The sequence below is a fragment of the Sceloporus undulatus genome, chromosome 3, assembly GCF_019175285.1.
Source record: "Sceloporus undulatus isolate JIND9_A2432 ecotype Alabama chromosome 3, SceUnd_v1.1, whole genome shotgun sequence".
Classification (NCBI taxonomy): domain Eukaryota; kingdom Metazoa; phylum Chordata; class Lepidosauria; order Squamata; family Phrynosomatidae; genus Sceloporus; species Sceloporus undulatus.
In genome coordinates this window covers 4177826-4196028 of record NC_056524.1, presented here as the reverse complement: position 1 = coordinate 4196028, position 18203 = coordinate 4177826, and the positions used below count along the sequence as shown (strand labels likewise).

The window sequence follows — 18203 nt, the reverse complement described above, 5'->3', positions numbered from 1 at the left end:
ATAAAATAGAGCATCTTCATTTGTGTCACTGCACAATCCAGTCTCTTCAAATTGTCACTTCCCAGGTTGTCAAGGTATCTAACATCAGGGCCAAGATGGTTATTTTGAGAAAATTAGAAATGCAAAACCTATTCCCACACCCCACCCTCAGCCATCAGGGTCGAAACCCTGGGTTGTGTTACAAAGGACTGCAAACATAAGAAAAGAAAGAAGAACAATGCTCTTCTCCCAGGTCCCTGTGCAAAGAAAATAAAAGCCTAAAAGTGTTTCTATATGGTTAAAATAATGGGTCTTCCCATTAGTGGAAGTTTGGTTACAGGGCTCTCCTATAGATGGGAAAAATGTGGAAGCTCAAGTTCCATATTACCCAACCCATATCACCATTGGATAATGTGGGATGTGGTGATCCATGGATGCTCAAATTCATGGATGGGAAGCCTACCAATATTGAAGGCCTACCACAAATGATTTATTTTAAAAGAGAGGAAAAAAGAAGCAAGCCAAACTGGCCCTCCAGAGGCTGTTGAACTGCAACTCCCAGCACCCTTTACCAGCACAGCCAATGGTGAGGAATGCTGGGACTTGCATCCAACATTTGGAAGGCCACACAGTTCCCACACTTGATGTCTTGGGGGGGGATGCAACTATGGCCCTCCAGATATTTTTTGGCCTATGGGTCCCAACAGTCTCAGACAACAAAGGTGAGGGATTATGGGAGCTGGGGGGGGGGAATCTGGAGGGCCATGGGTGCCCCAGGTTAGAAATGGGGGCAGAGGATAGTGGGGAGATTTTCATTGTGGAAAGGAGCCGTTATTACATCAACGTACCATCCCATCATTGCAACATGAGCACCAGACAGCTGTAGTATCACCTTTTCCAAACATCCACCTCCTCTCTTCCTTTGTAGGAAAATTCTGGAGAATTTTTATTGTCCAGTGCTCTGAAGTAAGAAGAGAGGAGATGGGTGTTTGGAAAAGATGGTTCTACAGTTGTGCTGGTGCTCAAGTTGCAATGATGGCAGGGTTAAGTTGCTGTAACAAACTGCTCCTTTCCACACTGGAAAACTGGGTCACCTGGAAGACTCCTCCTGAGAGGACCAAGACTTTTAATGATACTGTACTTGGAAATGTGGGAAAGCATGGCATGGGGTCAGCTCCCACGCTGACAGAGTAATGCAAAAAGTCAGTCTATGAAGAGCAGATAATTGTTGTAATGGAGGTAAAAGAGGACTGGAAGAAAGAATGCTAAGTCCAGAACTAAACTCAAGACAGGTACCTGTGTATTTTTGCTGATACCCCTCTAACCAAATTATCTAGCTTATATCTGAATTGCCATCTAAGAGAGAGATGGTCAGACCTTGCCTGTGCCTCAGGAAAAGAAGCCCTGTTGCATCTTTTCAGCAAATGGCACATCTCTCTCTCTTACACCAGGACAGGAACTCCCTTCCAAATGAAAGAGGGCTTATGTGGATGCGAGCATCACTTCTGGTTTTGGGCTGCAGGCGCTGGGCACCTGACCACAGCTCACATCAGTCAGTCTTTGTAGCAAGTCCCAGCTGCTGACATTGCTGGAAGTTTCAGAGCCTGAGCAACGCTGCTGGGTCTCTCGCCACTGCTATGTTTTTTTGGAGAACTGTGCAGAAAATATTCTCGCTATCCTTTTCGTTTCCTCTTCCGGCAGCTCAGCTGGCATCAACTTCAGCTTCTGACGGTTTTGCCTTCGGAAAGGGATTTCCACAGCAGCATCCCCGCCTCCATAACTGCCGCTTCCAGACTGAAAGAGAATAACATTGCACTAATATCAACAATTTAAGATATGCTTGTTTGTTTGTTTATTTATTTATTTATTAGAGTACTTATACTCCGCCCTTCAGCCCTAAAGGCTATCAGAGTGGCTTACAATTATTATTTTTAATTAGATGGTTCCATGCCCTCAAGCTTACCATACTACTAACAAGAAATAGCAGACTATTGGCACTGTTATTGAAGAAAGTGCAAAAGCAGGTTTACAGCTGAAAATGAAGAAAGCAAAAATAATGACCATAGATGACACGGAATCACAGAGTTAAGGGCCATCGAGTCCAACCCCATTTTGCCATGCAGGAAGACACAGTCAAAGTACCCTCAACAGATGGCCAGCCAACCTTTGTTTAAAAACCTCCAAAGAAGAAGACTCCACCATCGTCCGAAGGAGTGTATTATTCCACTGTCAAACAGCTCTTACTTGCCATAAATAAGGTCCTCCTAATGTTGAGCTGGAATCTCTTTTCCTGTAGCTTGCATCCATTGCTTTGGATTGTATTCTGTGGAGCAGCAGAAAACAAGCTTCCTCCATCCTCAATATGACACCCCTTCAAATACTTAAACAGGGCCATCGTATCACCTCTTAACCATCTCTTCTCCAGGTTAAACATACCTAGCTCCCCAAGTCTCTCTTTATACGGCTTTATAATTTCCAGACCTTTCAGCACTTTGATCATCCTCATCTAGACACACTTCAGTTTATTAACATCTTTTTTGAATTCTGGCGCTTAGAACTGGAAACAATATTCCAGGTGAGGCTTGACCAAAGCAGAATATAATGGTACTATTACTTCCCTTGATTTAAACAATATGCTTCTATTGATGCAGCCTAGAATCACATTGGCTTTTTAAGCTGCAGCATCACACTGTTGACTCATGTTCAATAACTTTATTGAACTTATATAATATTAAAGTAGATGATGATGATGATGATGATGACGATGTTGAAATAGTTGAAGATTTTCCACATCTTGGCTCAGTTGTCAATCAGAGTAGAGATTGCAGTCAAGAAATCAGGAGAAGACTAGAACTTGGAAAGGGCAGCTATGAAGGAATTAGATAAAATCCTGAAGTGTGAAGCTATATCACTGAATATTAAGATTGTAGTGATCCATGCAGCTGTATTTCCCATTACTATATATGGGTGGGAAAGCTGAACAGTGAAGAAAGCTGATAGAAAGAAAAACAACTCATTTGAAACGTGATGCTAGAGAAGAGTTCTATGGCTACCAGGAACTGCTAGAAAGACAAATAAATGGGTCCTAGAGCAAATCAGGCTTGAACTCTGCCAAGATGATCGAACAGAGGCTGGCATACTTTGGCCACATCATGAGCAGACATGCCTCTAGAAAAGGCAATAATGCTTGGGAAGATAGAAGGCAGCAGGAAAAGAGGAAGACCCCATTCCAAATGGATGGATTCAATTAAGAAAAGCACTTGAGCAGGGCAATGATGTTAGATTAAATTGGAGGTCTCTCATTCATGGTCACCATTACTCAAAGTCAACTTGAAGGTAATGAACAATGAAATTGCTTTTCAGGACCCAAAGATCAGCACTGTGCAACCGTACAGTTGTCCTTTTTGGAAATCTCTTTAAGGGCGTCTCGAGGAAAATAATGTCCTTCTGCTTCAATGAGCTGTATTTTCAAGCTGCTGCTTCAATAAAGACTCCAAAGACAGTAAGGGAATCCAGACTGATCTCCACACCACTCTGCAAAGGAGGCTTGGGCTGCATTTTGTTCCCTAAAGGATTACCTCTTTTGCCTGGCTCACCTTTCATGATAATGCCACATCTCATCCCCTTGGAAACAGAATTTGTGAGGAAGGCAGAGCCCTGCTTCTCTGTGTCTACCCTCTCCTTTTAAAAAAATGGAGTTGTGTGGGTAGAGGAACACATATTAATAAGACTATTTCACAGAAGAAGTGAAAATGGCATGGCCACACACAATTCCCAAGGAGAGCTGCATTGTCTCTAAAGCACTGTTTGCCAACAGGGAAGAAAGACAGCAGGAATGGCTTCTTTTGGCTGCTAATTTTTGTCACAGAAGGTTTAAAATAGATAGATGGAAATGGCCATGGGGGCAGTGCCTCACTACTTTTTGCAAAGGATTACAGAAACAGCATTGTGGTAGGAAAAATTGCAAGCATGCATTGATGTCAATACAGCACAATGGCCAAGAGTAAGATGTGAACTGGGGAGTCCTTAATTCAAATCTTGCTACCCATGAACTTGTAAAGCATTGTGAGGCAAGCACCTCTGTGTAACCCCTAACCACACTGTCCCATCTTAAAAGGTTTGCTTATGTTAAAAGATTTACAGATACATCTCAGCACTATAAATAAATAAATGATGACGACGACGACGATAATGATGCCACCCTTTCACCCTCACAATGTTCCATGGACCTTTGCTTGTGAGTCTTTACAGATACTGTGAGGAGCTCTTTACTAACTTTCCCCCTTAGTTATCCAGGCAAGCATTCTGTGGTCAGAGTAGTGCAAGCAGCTTCTTTTTTGGTGGCCACAATTAGTGGACATAGTAGTTGGTTCCAGACACTGCAACCTGTCCTAAGCTGAAAAGAATGGCTTGCAAATTCCAAATGATAGCTGTATAGTTCCTATAAGCCTTCAGTTGATGCAGAGTGAACTTAGAGGCTCTTTGGTGCTGACCCTGCAATTAGGTTTTCTAAGGGACAGGTAAAGAGGCAGCATGTTCTTTTTCCATGCCGTCATTCTGGAGTTGTAGGAACAGCTGAAAACATTCAAGGGATGGATAGCCCAACCAGCTAAAGCTGGCTCGGTCCTCATGTTGTTGACCTCTGTACAGCTTTAGTCGGCAAGGAATGCAGGATGCACTCTCTGAGACCACAAGCACAGGGTTTCCCTAAAACCTCCCACCTTCCCACCTCTCGACATGCCTGAGAACTGTTCCGTGTGTGTCTTCTTTCAACACAATAAGCTTAAGTGGGGTGGACAGGATCTAGCTTGTTATTCAAGTGCGATGCCTCCTCTTTCTGGGTCATTTGAAGACATGTTGCCTGGCTGGATGCCCGCTTGGGCAGCTGCCTCTTACTTGGAAGCTGCAGTTTGAAGCAGTTCTGTGGACTTGAGAAGAGTTGCCACTTCACTGCACAGATGTCTTGATTGTGAAAAAATATGAAAAGGGCAACGGTGTTGCAGTGGAAACAAACCACCCCAAGGCACCTTGGACTTCTACATTTTGTGGAGCAGAATGACCTACCAGCTGGGGAAAGGCAGCTTCAAGGAGTCTAGAGAAGAACAGACACCTTGAAAGCAGAGATCTATCCCATATGTATATTCATCTAGTTGGGATCAAATCTCTTAGGGAAAAATGAGGCAAGTGGATGAGCAAGTTCTGTACCAGGTTGGGGAAAGGGCAGCCTGTGGGGCAGACCCTGCTTTGCATCTCCCAAAAGGCCTCCAGGAGATCTTGCTATTTCCATACTGGTGCCTTATAGTGGTTTTCCATTCTCACTCCTAATGGTGTCTAATTCTTTGCAACCAAAATATGCCCCCACCATTAAATAATCACCAAAAATGGTAGACTGAGTCACTTTGACCCTCCCACTATCCCTGTCCCAAAAACCAACAAAAGAAGTGGCATTGCATCTCTTTTGGTCGCACCAGGAATACACTGCTGCCTATGGGAGAGAGATGACCCCTTCTCCTCATGAAGTTGACTGCCCTGATCTCTATGCTTTGCCTCTTGTCTTTCTCAAAAGACAAGAATTATGCAGAATGCCCACCTTATTCTGTAGAGGAAAGCTTTACAGTTGGCCCTCCTCATTTGCGGCTTTGACTTTTGTGGATCTGATTATTCACAATTTGATTAATATATTCTCTCTAGGAATCTCTAGGTCCTCAAGCACAACTCTGCCAGACACTGACCACAGAATCATACTGGCAGACCTAGAGATTCCTAGAGAAAACGATTATCTAGGCAGTTATAGTCTTCCAGTGCAATTCTGTGGTCAACTTCTATGTTGGCCATAGAGTTGAGCTGGTGGACCAAGATTCCTAGAGAGGTATTCTTTCAGATAAAAAAAGAGAGGGTTTTTTAATTTTGAGTATTTTCACTTTCATGGGGGTCCTGTGCCCCTAATTCCAGCAAATATGGAGCTGCTGCTTCAAATGCTCCACTCGTTTCAATTGAGAATGGTTTCAGTTACGTTCAGATCTGAAATATGGCGGTATTATGTGTGTGTGCAAAGAAAATCTAGGCTGTCCAAGTCCAGAAAAAAATCCCAGTACCCGGTGGTGGACTCTTCAAGCCTCTTCAGCTTACATCTGCCCTGTTTAAAATCTGCAAATTTCTTGCTTGTTTCCCTTGCATAGTTTCCAGGGCACCACTTAGAGTCATGCCATGCCTCTTTCCACTCCTCACCAGGGAAAGGACTTGGCCAGGTTCAGCTTAGGACATGAGGGCAAACACCAGTTTAACACCTGCCATGCCTTGCTCATCCATTCAAAGGGGTTTCAGCCAAATGCAACGCTACAGGATACAGAGATTTAGATGGCTGGCTTCCAAACTGTCTGGGGTCATGGGTCCTATTTGCAGGGAGGTACACTAAGAATTTTCTGGGTAGTGTACACCAGAAATAGAAAACAACATTGCTTATGAGTCTGACACAGTAACTCCTGAAGACTCGGGTTTCTAAGAAGATTAAGTGAGACAGGCAAAGAGTAGAAAAGTGATTAATCTTAACCCAGCAATCTTCCCAAAGGTAATATAAAGGAGCTATGTGACATTCCTGAGAGCCAGCATAGCATAGCTCAGCCATGAAACCCACTGGATGACCTTGGACAAGTCACATGCTCTCTTCAGTTTTCAGTTCATTTTATTCATAGAGCTGCATGCCCTGATGCCGGCATCACACCGCATGCCCAACTGCATAGCGGGGGCGTTATGGTGCTTCATTGGTGCAGTGTTTAGACATGCTGTGCCAAAGGAGCACTGAAAAGCCTTTTTGCCAGTGCTAAAAGGAGCAGCATTTTGCTGTTCTTTTTAGAGCTGGCAAAGCGCCGGATCAGGGCTGCAGTGTGTGGTTGTCAGGGCCCCATCTGGCAAGGAAAGGGGCAGTGGGATGCTGCTCCAAAGGAGCTGTCTTTTTTGCCCCTTCCTTTCCAAGTCTTGTCTATGTCTCTGGGATCGTTCCTGTCACTACAAAATCAAGAAATGTTTGTATGGAAAATCCCACCTCATTTACTATCTGATCTTGCTCATTATGTCAGGGTCATCAAGTTCTGTCTTTGCAAAACGTTCCTTCTTTTGCAAATGTTCTTTATAGATTTCTTCCTCACACAGGCAAAAGGGTAGGGATATGAACCCACTAGTCTTGTTTTTATCAGGAGTAGCAGCCAATAAGTCATTTGCCCAGTGAAACCTACACCAGGGTCCTGGATTTCTGGGGCTGACATAAACAACATTCTGAGACCAACTATAAAAAACACTGAGTAGAAAACACTTGGTGCTCCAAGGAAAGCTCTCCTCAAGAAATCAGCATTCCCTTTCAAAGAAACCAGTCAAAAAGAAATTCCTACACACACATAGAAATTAACACCTAAATGTCTTCTGCTGTATTATTTAGCAACATTGGTCCCTTCCAAGATTTTAATGCTCCCTCCACTTTAACAGTCTGAGGTTTCGTCCCAATTTTCTCCTGTATGCTCATTTCTTAGCCCCATATAACCTGCCAATTACTTAAACGGAAAACCCTGGCGATCAATGGGGTGACAGATATCGCAGCCAGATCGCCCTCACATCCACTTAAACGGAAAAGCAACATACAAACTTCTAGTCTCTGTCCCCAATACCCTCACCATCACTCTTTTACCCAAAAGATGCTCACCTCTAGAATCAACTTGCAAGGACATTCTTGCCTTCATGAATATGCAAAAAGCAAGATGGCTGGGATGATGGTTGTCTCAAACCTGCCATGATGCAAATGAGCAAGTTGACTGAAATCTGTTTATAGCTGTGCTCTGTTCCTAGCCTCAGGGTTGATTCAGACCCCATAAACAAGCCAAGACTATGTGGATTCATCAATCCGGTTATTCCTCCCTCCCCAACTCTGAACCAAGATACCAATGTGAACGATGATGCATGTCAACCCAATTGAAAACAGCAAGTTCCCTGCTGGATATGAGTGATCTTTCATCTTTTTTTTTGGGGGGGGGAGGGGGAATTATAGACTCCTTTGCAAATATAATGAAAATTGTGATGCCTGTTCTCCAAAAATGTATTTAAAAGTAAGATGAAGGAAACAGAATTTAAAAAAATAATTTTTGTGCCTGATTTATGGCTTTCTGGAAGCCCATCCATGGAAGTTAGGTGAAGAACCCTCTAGACTATTTAGCCCATTTTCTTATTTTCCCACACTAGGAAGCCAAATGCCTAAAGGAATCCCACAAAAGCCAGGCAAGATGGCAGCAGCACTCTACAGTCCTTCATTCCCCAGAAACCAAGGCAGTAAGATGGCAGTCCAGACATCTACTGTCATTGTGTAAAGTTACAACAGCCAAAAGACACAGTCCTATTTGCACAGGCCTGTTTATCTTGTATGAGACTTCTCATTTCTGTTATTTTTTTCCTATGTGCTTTTAAGCAGACCCAGACTTAGGGTGACTTCTCCAAGGGTTTTCATGGCAGGATTTATTGAAAGGAGGTTTGCCTTTGCCTTCCTCTGAGGCTGTTCACCAGTGGGTTTCTATGGCTGAGCAGGGATTTCAAACCTGCTCCCCCACCGTCCTGAAACCATTATACCACGGTGGCTCTCCGCTTCTAAGAAAGAGTAAATAGCTATTTGTGACATCTTTGGGAACAACAAACAACAGACCTCCTCTCTACATGCCATCCACAAATCCCAAATATTTGAGCCCACATAAAAAACAATCTCAGGGAATACTGAGTCTTGTGCCTGATGTTAAATTGCAGGCTTATCTGGGGTATGATGGTGGAACTGCTGAATGCACACAACTTTGCTGGTAAAGCCTGTTTGGCTCACAGGCTTTGGACATCCTTCTTGGCACACTAAGTCTATCTATTTTTACTTTGGGAGGGGAGAGGTGGTCTTCCATCTTTGCTCATGAAGGCTGAGAAGAAAGCACAAGACACTGCTATACTTACTTTACCAGAAGCAGCCAGTGGAGGAGGAGAAGAAACACTGAGTAGTCTCATGGAAGCTTCCAAATGTTGAGGTGGGAGGAAGAAGTTGGGGATGACAACAGGGTCTGATCTGCAGGACAGACTTAAGGAAGAGACTCCAACAAGGCAGGTTACTATCCTTGCTAGTTAAAGTACAGTACTGTGATATTATTTAATATGTATGCCAGTCATGCTGAACCATTATTTTGTGCAAGTTTAACTAGAAAAGGATAGTGAGTGGGGTTGCTATACTGGGCCTGTGGTTACAAAAAGTCCACTACCTACCTGAACCCTCAAGCAAACCAACCCTTTTATCCTTTCTGGAGTGGAGCATAGCTATTTTACCACTCTGTAATAAGGGTCCAATCTATTCTGAGGCAGACCAAAGGATGTTCTATGGGACAAGACTACACAATGCTAATTCCAAGAGCAAATGAATTAAGCGTCTGTTAATCTACAGCCCAAAGAAGAGGTTGCTGGCTAAGACTTTGCATGAGGCACTGTCCTGGCCTTGCTTTGTTGTTTTGGTCTCTTCTGAAAAAATTGGATGTGAATTCAGTTACTCCTGAGGCAGAACAGAGAGGCAGCAGAACTGTCAACTGTCAAGAGAAGAATGTTTGTTGTCTCCATACACAATCCTTCCTGTGTAGAGAGTCTGAAGCCCGGAATAGGACTTTTCCAGAAAGGGGATCAACTCCATTAAGGCTGGCATTCTTCAAGGCACTCTGAATGTTGGCCAAACATGTCTCAAACTGCTATGGAGTTTCTAACAATGTGGCTCCTTCTCCATTGTTGTTATCTTGCTGTTATGTGCCAACTTTAACCTATGGCTGCTAACCAGTCCATAGGGAGAGGAGGAATTAGTGGGGCAGCAAAGATCCAGACATTGATGCTAGTTTACTGTAACAATGACCTTATGGAATCTTTAGTGCTTAAACTGTGAAAAGACTCACTAGGGATTCAACTGTCTTGATCCAGTTATAATCTCTACCATTTGGCTACGTGGAAGTTTTATGATCTGCAAGTACAGTACCTGCAACTGAGGACACACAACTCTGTTTCAACAAAGCATTAAAATGCAACTTGCATAACGTGAACATCAGCTTATGTTAAGTAATGCCTCCTCCCAAAAAACACAAAGGCAGTATTTCATAAAAAATGGTAATTGGATGAGCAGGTGTTGCCACCTACAACAAATAAGTACTGAAAATATGTTTTCGAATGATTGCATAGATAGCCTATCTGATCAAGCACACCAAGGTTAGCCAGAGGCATAAAAACACAAGCTTAACCATGAGTTTAGAACAGCAATACTGCTCAGCTCTGTGGAGTGCCCTTCTAACATGGGACTTAAACCGGAACCATCCACATCTTGAGTTATGTTTTTCCATGTTATCTTTCCTGAATAGGTGTTGTGGCTGTCACAGTCTCTAAACTTATCAGCTTTTCAGAGGCTGGGAATGTTACTTTATTTGACCAGAACTTCCAGAATCCTCAGCTAGCACTGCTTGTTCCTGGGAGTTGTAATCCAATAAACTAACATTTTCAAGCTTTGCCTATATCTTACTGATACTGCATAAATAACTACATTATGTTTGTTCTCAATTATTTTTATACAGTCACCCTCCTAACTCGTGGATCTGTGATCCATGTCCTTGAATATGCACGGAGGGGCGACCTCTGCTATTTACAATGGCACGGGCACCTGGGCTGTGCGCACAGGAGTGCATGCACTGTGGCGCACCCCATTCAAGCCTATAAGGCTTGAATAAGTGCAAGCCTCCGATTTTGCAAGGGTCTGTGGTCTGGAACGGATCTCCTGCAAAAACGGAGGGACAACTGTACTGAGCCTGAATGAAGGTTACTATGGTTAAACACCTGTCCTCCTTTAAATCTAATTTTGCTAGTGGCTATCACATCATACCGCGTGAGGATCTATCTGCTTTCCTGGTCACAGCAAGATGGGGTCAAGTGAAAAAGCAGAGTCCTCATAGAAATGTCTCCTTATTTGTTCAAAGACGAGAGCTGATGTTCAGCTGATTAGACTAAAAAAGGATACAATACTACGCTGGATTTGGGAGCCTTATCCGACTCTCCAGTCGGGTCTTCATTATTTTTATCACAACAGCTTTCAGAACGCTGGTGCACCTCCTCACTGGAATCAACTACTTCTTCATCTTGGGAATTACCATTTAAACACTCACTTCCCTTCTCAGCAACTGTTGAAGAATTTTCACCCTCATGACATGAAATGCATGATCTTCCATCCTTTCCAGGGATATCCTGTGCTTCTTCCTGATCTGTCCTTTGGTTTTCTGCAGACTCATCCTCAGTCTGGTGTACAGGTGAGAGGGCTGCAGGTTGGAAAAGCTCTTCTGTACCATGTTCAAGGTCTTGTCCTTCCACATATTCATCACCGCCATCTTCTCTAAAGGAGCTGCTACTGGATCTTGCCGTGCTGGGCATGCTCTGGGGCTCATTTTGGGTTACGTTGGACATGGAACTGCTTCTAATACTATCTTCTGTAAGTAAATGCTCAGTGACCCCAACAGTGATTGCTTCTTGTCCAGGCTCCTGTTCTGGTTCGGAGATAAGGCTAGACCAGGGGCTGGTTTTGTCTGTCACAGTGGTGACTTCATTCAGCATCCTTGGTTCTATGATGTCCTCTTCATACTCCCCCTCACTGTGGGACTGAGTGGCATCTTCCTCTCTCTGATGTTTAAGTAACGGAAGGTCACTCTGGGAGCTGGCTTGACCAAGGAATTCATAAAGCATGTCTCTTTCACCAGGGGATTTTCCAGTAGGGAACAAAGGCTCTTTGTCTACAAAGGTGCTCAAGGGTTTGTTTCCTGAGGGATCTTTCAGCACTTTGTTCCTGATAGTTTCCTCTCTCTGGTCCAGAACACCAGAAAGTGGCTGATGAGCAGGCAAAAAACTACTTCCATCTTCATGAGCACCTGAAGAATCTCTGGCATTTTTCAGCACATTGTTCTGCAAATCTGTTGAAGAAAAATAGTTTTGGTTTGATTGAATATATGAAAAATAAGGGAGGCATGTTATGGCTTTAGGTTTTTAGAAGGTGTATAGGTAGAGGATTTGTTAAAAATATTTTATATTTTTGTTTCCTTAGTAAGGACTTTTATTTGTAGTAAGATAATGTGCCTTTAAGACTATTTTAATAACATTGGCCTGAAACAATTGGGCAGAAAAGAGTGCCTTCTGGCCACTTTGGAGGCAGAGTGTGCAGATGATGAATGCCCACAGACTGGCCGGAAGCTGCATGCAAAGCACGTCTGGCCTGGAAGAGCTGGTCACAAAAGGAGCGGCAAAAAGCCACTCCTTGCTGTGGCCTGTTCAGGGCTGCGGTAGTTGCCAGCTTTACGACAGCAGCATCTGGTTACTGTGGTCCCGCACTTATCAGGGGTCGACTAGTGCTGGAGTGGCCATGGCTACTCCAAGCTGCTGGTCTGCATGACCCCTATATTGACTTCTGAATAAACTAAAGGGAGTTAGATAGGTAATGTGAAAGAATCGTGGTCAGGTATGCTGGAAGCTATATTTCTCTGTTTTTGTGTTTTTTAGTTTTAGATTTTTTGTTAGTTAGGTATGTTGTTCCCTGTACATTTTTTAGATATAAAAGATGAGTGTATATTTGTCTGTATGGTTGTGGTTGTTTTAATAAAAAAGATAAAGAAAATAGTTGTGATGTGTTATCCAAAATGTGAAAATAGATATATGAAGAAGACAAAATTTTAGCATGCTAGATCAGTAATACCACTGTATTAACATTTGTTGGGGTTAGAGGCACAGGGCCCTGCATGAAGGTGGAAAAACTGCAAATAAAAACACTTTTTAAAAACCTGAGTGAATCTCTCTCCAGGAATCTTTAGGTCCTCCACACAACTCTATGGTCAACCTCCACCAAATGCAGGACCTTAAAATGCCTAGAGCAGTGGTTCCCAACCTGTGGGTTGGGACCCCTTTGGAGGTCGCAAGACCCTTTCCCAGGGGTCGCGTAGGACCAGCAGGGAGGCAGTGTGTGTGTGTGTGGGAGCCTAGAGCCGCCTCTCCAGAAGCCTCTCAGAGCTGAGAGGGAGGCAGAAGGGGCTCTTCGGGGCCAGGAGGCATTGCCTGGGAGCAGCAGAGCCTCTTGCGGCCGTTTGGCCCTTTGGGGCATGTGGTAGGAGGAGGCTCCTCCGGATGGTCCTGGCCACTTCCCTCAGCTGCCTCCCTCCTCCTCCTCCACTTCTACTTCCAGAGCAGCCTCAGCCCAGGTGAGCTACTCATCCACACTCCCTTGCTTTTCTCTCTCTCTCTCTCTCACACACTGCACTTTGAGACCCCTTTCACTGCCCTGGCTCAATGCTCTGGAACGCTGGTGTCTGTGAGGCATTTGCCCTTCTCTGTCAGAGAGCTCTGGCGCCACAATTAATAAAAACACTTTTTAAAAACCTGAGTTCCCAGGATTCCATAGCACTGAGCCCTGGCAGTCAAAGCAGTGTGTTTTGGACACAGATATCCTCCTTTTGTGAGTTAATGAATGAATCCAGTCCCTAGACTTTATATCTCTCTCACACACTGCAGGAATAATAACCCGCTTTGAGACTGCTTTAACTCAGTGCTAGGGAATCCTGGGAATGCTAGTATTTGGGAGACATTGAGACTTCTCTATCAGAGATGTCTCTGAGGCCACAATAGACTACAATTCCCAGGATTCTCCAGCACTGAGCAGTCTCAAACTGGACCATTTCCTCAGTGTGGATGCATCTGGTGAGGAATGCTAGACACTGCAGTTCAATGTTTAATGGCGATCACTCTTATGCTATGGAATTCTGGAAACTGCACTTCAGTGAGACATTTAGCCTTCTCTGTCAGAGCTCTGGTGCCACAACAAACTACAGTTCTCAGAACCCCATAGCATTGAGCTTTGGCAGTTAAACTGGTGTCAAACTGGATTATTTCTGCCTTGCAGATGGAGCCCCAGTCTGTCAGATAGCCTGGGCTCGAGACATACGACATGAACTGTGGTTTACATCAGCATAGTCAAAGTGTAGCCCATGGATTGCATGCAGTGCTCTGGGGGCCCCAGCACAGCTTTCCAGCCCTCAGTATTTTTGAATCGTGTGGAAAAGCCTCCTCCATGTTTACTAGAGGCTGGGTGGGCAGATACCAGGGGATGCTAATAGTGGAACCTGAGATCCTTTGCATCATCTGGTGACTGGAATCATCTTCTCTCTACTTACCAATCTGTTATCTGTTTTCATCCTCCAAAACTTTACTAAAGAATGCTAGAGTAATATGTCTGACAGAATGCACCACCTTTTCCTCTATATAGTTCATGACTCACCAACAATCAGGCTGCTAACTTGAGATACCAGATGATTAGATTTCTCCAACAGCTGGCATCCTTCTGGATCTGCTGCCCTGGTGGCAGAGTTTTTGCAACTACCGCTGAGATCATCTGCAGGTCTATGCAGAAGACCCAAGTCAGGGAAGGGCCTGGTTAGCTTTCGGCTGAAGTACCCCTGAATCTCATCCAGTTCGCTCAGGTTTTTTCTGAAGGACAAAACAAGCACAAAGCAGATTTCCAATCAGCATGTAGGGCAATGGATAAACTGATGTAAATATTCCTCATACATAGTGATGGAACTCTCCTTATTTCCTTCTTGCATGTGATTGTTCTCACACTACTCTTCCTGATGGGTGAGAGTTCAAAAGGATTTTTTGTACAATTCACATTATTTGACTTTTCCATGAAAATTTCACAAGGGTTTTTTTTTAAAACCTTTCACAAAAGTCCTGAAATGCAGTATGTCTAGCAATGGCTGACATTTTGACCTTTTCTTGCTGGGGATGAGAAAATTGCAAATATTCTTCACATCTCTGCTTATAATACATTCTCATTCACTTCCAAGTTTTCCTTCGGAAAAAATGTTCTGAAAACCCAATAAAGGTATCACCACAAGATCGAGTTTGGAATTTGGTCAACACAGTTATTTCTGCACTTGTGTATCTTAATATTAGTCAGAAGTTTTTAATAATTTTTTTAAAAAATCTTCAATTGTTATCTGCCATGAAGGGCCTTTGCAGAGCAAACACCATGGATAATGTGTGTGTGTGTGCGCGCATCCAATATAATCAAATATACCTTGCTTGCGCCTGCACTAATCTCCTGACTATTTCTTCTTAACATTTGCACCAGCTACCTGTCCATTCCTAAACCTTTCCATCATTTCTGCCCTGCCAACTGTAATGAATTAAAAGAGAAGTTTTCAGGGCAGAATAAATTTTCCATGAAACTGCATCATATCAGTCAAAATGATAAGGAATTCAGAAGAAATAGCCTCCAAGTTTGTGGATCCAGTTTCCAGACAACTCTGAGAGAGCCCAAAGAACTGACCACTGGACAATGTTAGTTCAACATATTTAAAGGGCCTGGATTGGGGAAGGCTGCAGCACTAGAACTGCTAAAATAAGGTTCTCTGTTCTTTTCAAGAAGCATTTCTCTACTACTTTTAAATCCAAATTTTACTTATGACAGCACACACACACACACACACACACATATATATATATAGTACTGTGAACCATACAAGTAAAAGAGGAAACGAGAAATCCAACAGCACAGGAAGCAGAATGAGGGTAACAGAAGGAATAAAGTGAAGAGGAGAATCGTTATTAACATAAAGGCAAAGTCAAGAGCAGTCTTGACAAAAATCCACCAAGCAGGGATAACTTTATTGGCCAACTGAAAAATACAATTTACTTGTTGCAAGCTTTTGAAGCTCCACTGGTTTCTTCATCAGGCAAGATGTTACATACCAAACAGGAGAAAAATTAGAGATGTTGGTAAGATGCCTGCATTTTGTTTCTGTATTTAGTTAAGATGGTATGGGGAGAGTATCTTTGGCAGGCTGGTCCCTCCTCCTCTGGCCATGTGGCAATTTCAGCTAATAATAATAATAAATAATAATAAAATATTTATTTATATCCTGCCTCTTCCGATTGAGGATCGAGGCGGGTAACAACAGAGAAAATACGATATACAACAATAAAAACAATAATCCCCACAAAACCCCACCCAACCAATAAAGGTATCTCTGCTTGATGGATTTTTGTTTGAATTTACTAAGTGGCCAACACAGCTACTCCTGCATGTTTTCCAAAAGTCTTGACAGTAAATTCTCTAGTATTCTTACATATATTTTTGCACAGGATATATATATCACTCCACCTTGTGATGTTTGGTTTGCTTTTAGACACTGCCAAGTAACTCACTCTTTGGTTATGGAACGAGAGATTAAAACTTGCTAAAGAGCAAATCCAATGCAATATGACCGAATGAGCCTTCTAACTGTTCAGTTGCTATTTCCACTTGCATTCTGCTTTCTAGTCTCTAACATGGTTTTACCTGAGAGTTCTTAGGAGGGAAGACCGTGAGGAATGGGACAGGGAATCCAGCCTTCCAGCTTGGTGCACGTTCCCTTCTGCTTGCTGCAGTGACTCATGGAATCGGCGGATGTTCTGCACATGTTCTTCATGGCGAGGCATCCAGGACCCAGGGGATCCAGTCCTGCTAAGGACAGACTGGCACCTCACTTTTGCACAAGAAACATTAACATTGCTCTTCCCATCTTTGAAGATTCAAGCACACAACAGAATTAATGCAGCAATATGGGATTTGTAGTTCTAGGACGTATTTAGCTCTCTCTGACAGAGAGCTCTGGTGCTACACCAAACTACACAGAATCATAGAATCATAGAGTTGGAAGAGACCACAAGGGCCATGCAGTCCAACCCCTTTCTGCCATGCAGGAGCTCTCAATCAAAGCATCCCTGACAGAAGGCCATCCATCCTCTGTTTAAAAACCTCCAAAGAAGGAGTGTGCTTTGCGCTGGCCTGCCCACATACTAGGGTTGCGCAGGGGCGGAATGACCACACGCTTTACAACCCTAGTACATGGCGGCAGCATAATAATGGCGGCATCCTGTATACATGGACACCACCACTGTTACGTAAGCACTGCGTGGCATCCGCATGTTGCCGCGCTGCACTTGTTACGCCGCCCCTGCGGCTTTAAAAGAACCTGCTTTTCGTGGGTTCTTTTTCCGCTGGAGGAAAGCCATGCAGTTTGGCGGCTGCGGCTTCACTCCAGAGGAAAAACAGGTGCCAGCAGACTGCTGTTTTTAAGCGGTCTGCACTGTGCCATAAGCTACTTTTGTGAGTTCTCCAATTCTTCAAATTGGAGAACTTGAAGGTCTCCACCACTCTGTTCCTTTTTCTTACCCTTCATGACTGGTGGGATCAAGGCCTCTCAATGAGGTGTTGAAAAGCTCTGTGGCACCTCTGGTAGAGAAGGCAGGAAAGGAAGCATACAAATCCTTCACCTGGAAGGCAAAAGTTCTTGTTGGAATCTACAATTACAATAAAGAAGGAAGCCCCCAAAGCAAAAACGAAACAGAACAAAAAAAATCTGAGTTACGACAGCTCTGGAAACTTCCGTAACTATCTGGCAACAATGAATTATTTCATTTGTTTTCTTTCTGAATGGGAAAAAATTACAAGAAGGAAGGGATTATGAACCACTAGTTCTGTAATATCTTAAGAGGGATGGAGAAAATGGGGCCTATGGGCCATATGTGGGCCTGTGTCCCATTTTTATGGCCTCCAAAATTCCCAAAGACAATCTAAAACCTCTTGAGACCCTTCCAATTTTTAATTCCTTTTCTGTGGGTTGAGTTTTAGGCAAATCTTGAAATTAAGAACAAATCTATTAAAACGCCCACAAATGAGGTAATATGTCTCTCCTCCCTTTAAACCATTGGAGTGAAAAAGCTGAAAATTGACCTGAAGAGGAACAAGAAGGGATGTAATATTATTTCTGGTTTGTCAGCAATGATCCTATGTAACCCCTTAATTCTGTGGCAGCGCTTTCAGATTTTATTCCTATGCACTATGCCACTTTATTTTATTGGGACCAGATTTCCTGACAGACCTTTTGGTTTTATGAAAGAGAATGTACTCTCCTCATAAATTTAGCCTAAAGTCACTGTAGCATAGGCAAAGTCTAAATGGGGGAGGTTCAAAAGAGGAGTTTAACTGGTCCAACTGGTCCAGTTTTATTTCAACTACCTGTATATCAGTGGGGATTTCCCCAAACAGTGGGAGGATTTTTTAAAAGAATATTTAAATTATATCACACTTTTCTCCCAATATGGGACCCAAGGTGGCTTCC

General features: G+C 43.3%; 1 protein-coding gene across 3 annotated transcripts in view; it reads right to left on the bottom strand.

Moving 5' to 3' along the window:
- Nucleotides 1-512: 512 nt before the first annotated feature.
- The window catches only part of C2CD3 (C2 domain containing 3 centriole elongation regulator), a 66874-nt gene continuing 49183 nt past the window's right edge, over nucleotides 513-18203 (bottom strand). For 2 of the 3 annotated variants that reach the window (XM_042456540.1, XM_042456538.1), the window contains exons 28-33: nucleotides 17255-17355; nucleotides 16379-16543; nucleotides 14315-14523; nucleotides 11027-11966; nucleotides 8950-9058; nucleotides 513-1773 (exon numbers count right to left, since the gene is read on the bottom strand). In XM_042456540.1, the coding sequence (XP_042312474.1) occupies nucleotides 1615-1773; nucleotides 8950-9058; nucleotides 11027-11966; nucleotides 14315-14523; nucleotides 16379-16543; nucleotides 17255-17355 (1683 nt within the window). In that variant the 3' untranslated portion in view covers nucleotides 513-1614. The remainder of the gene's footprint in view (nucleotides 1774-8949; nucleotides 9059-11026; nucleotides 11967-14314; nucleotides 14524-16378; nucleotides 16544-17254; nucleotides 17356-18203) is intronic. The other variant, XM_042456539.1, reaches the window with a different exon arrangement.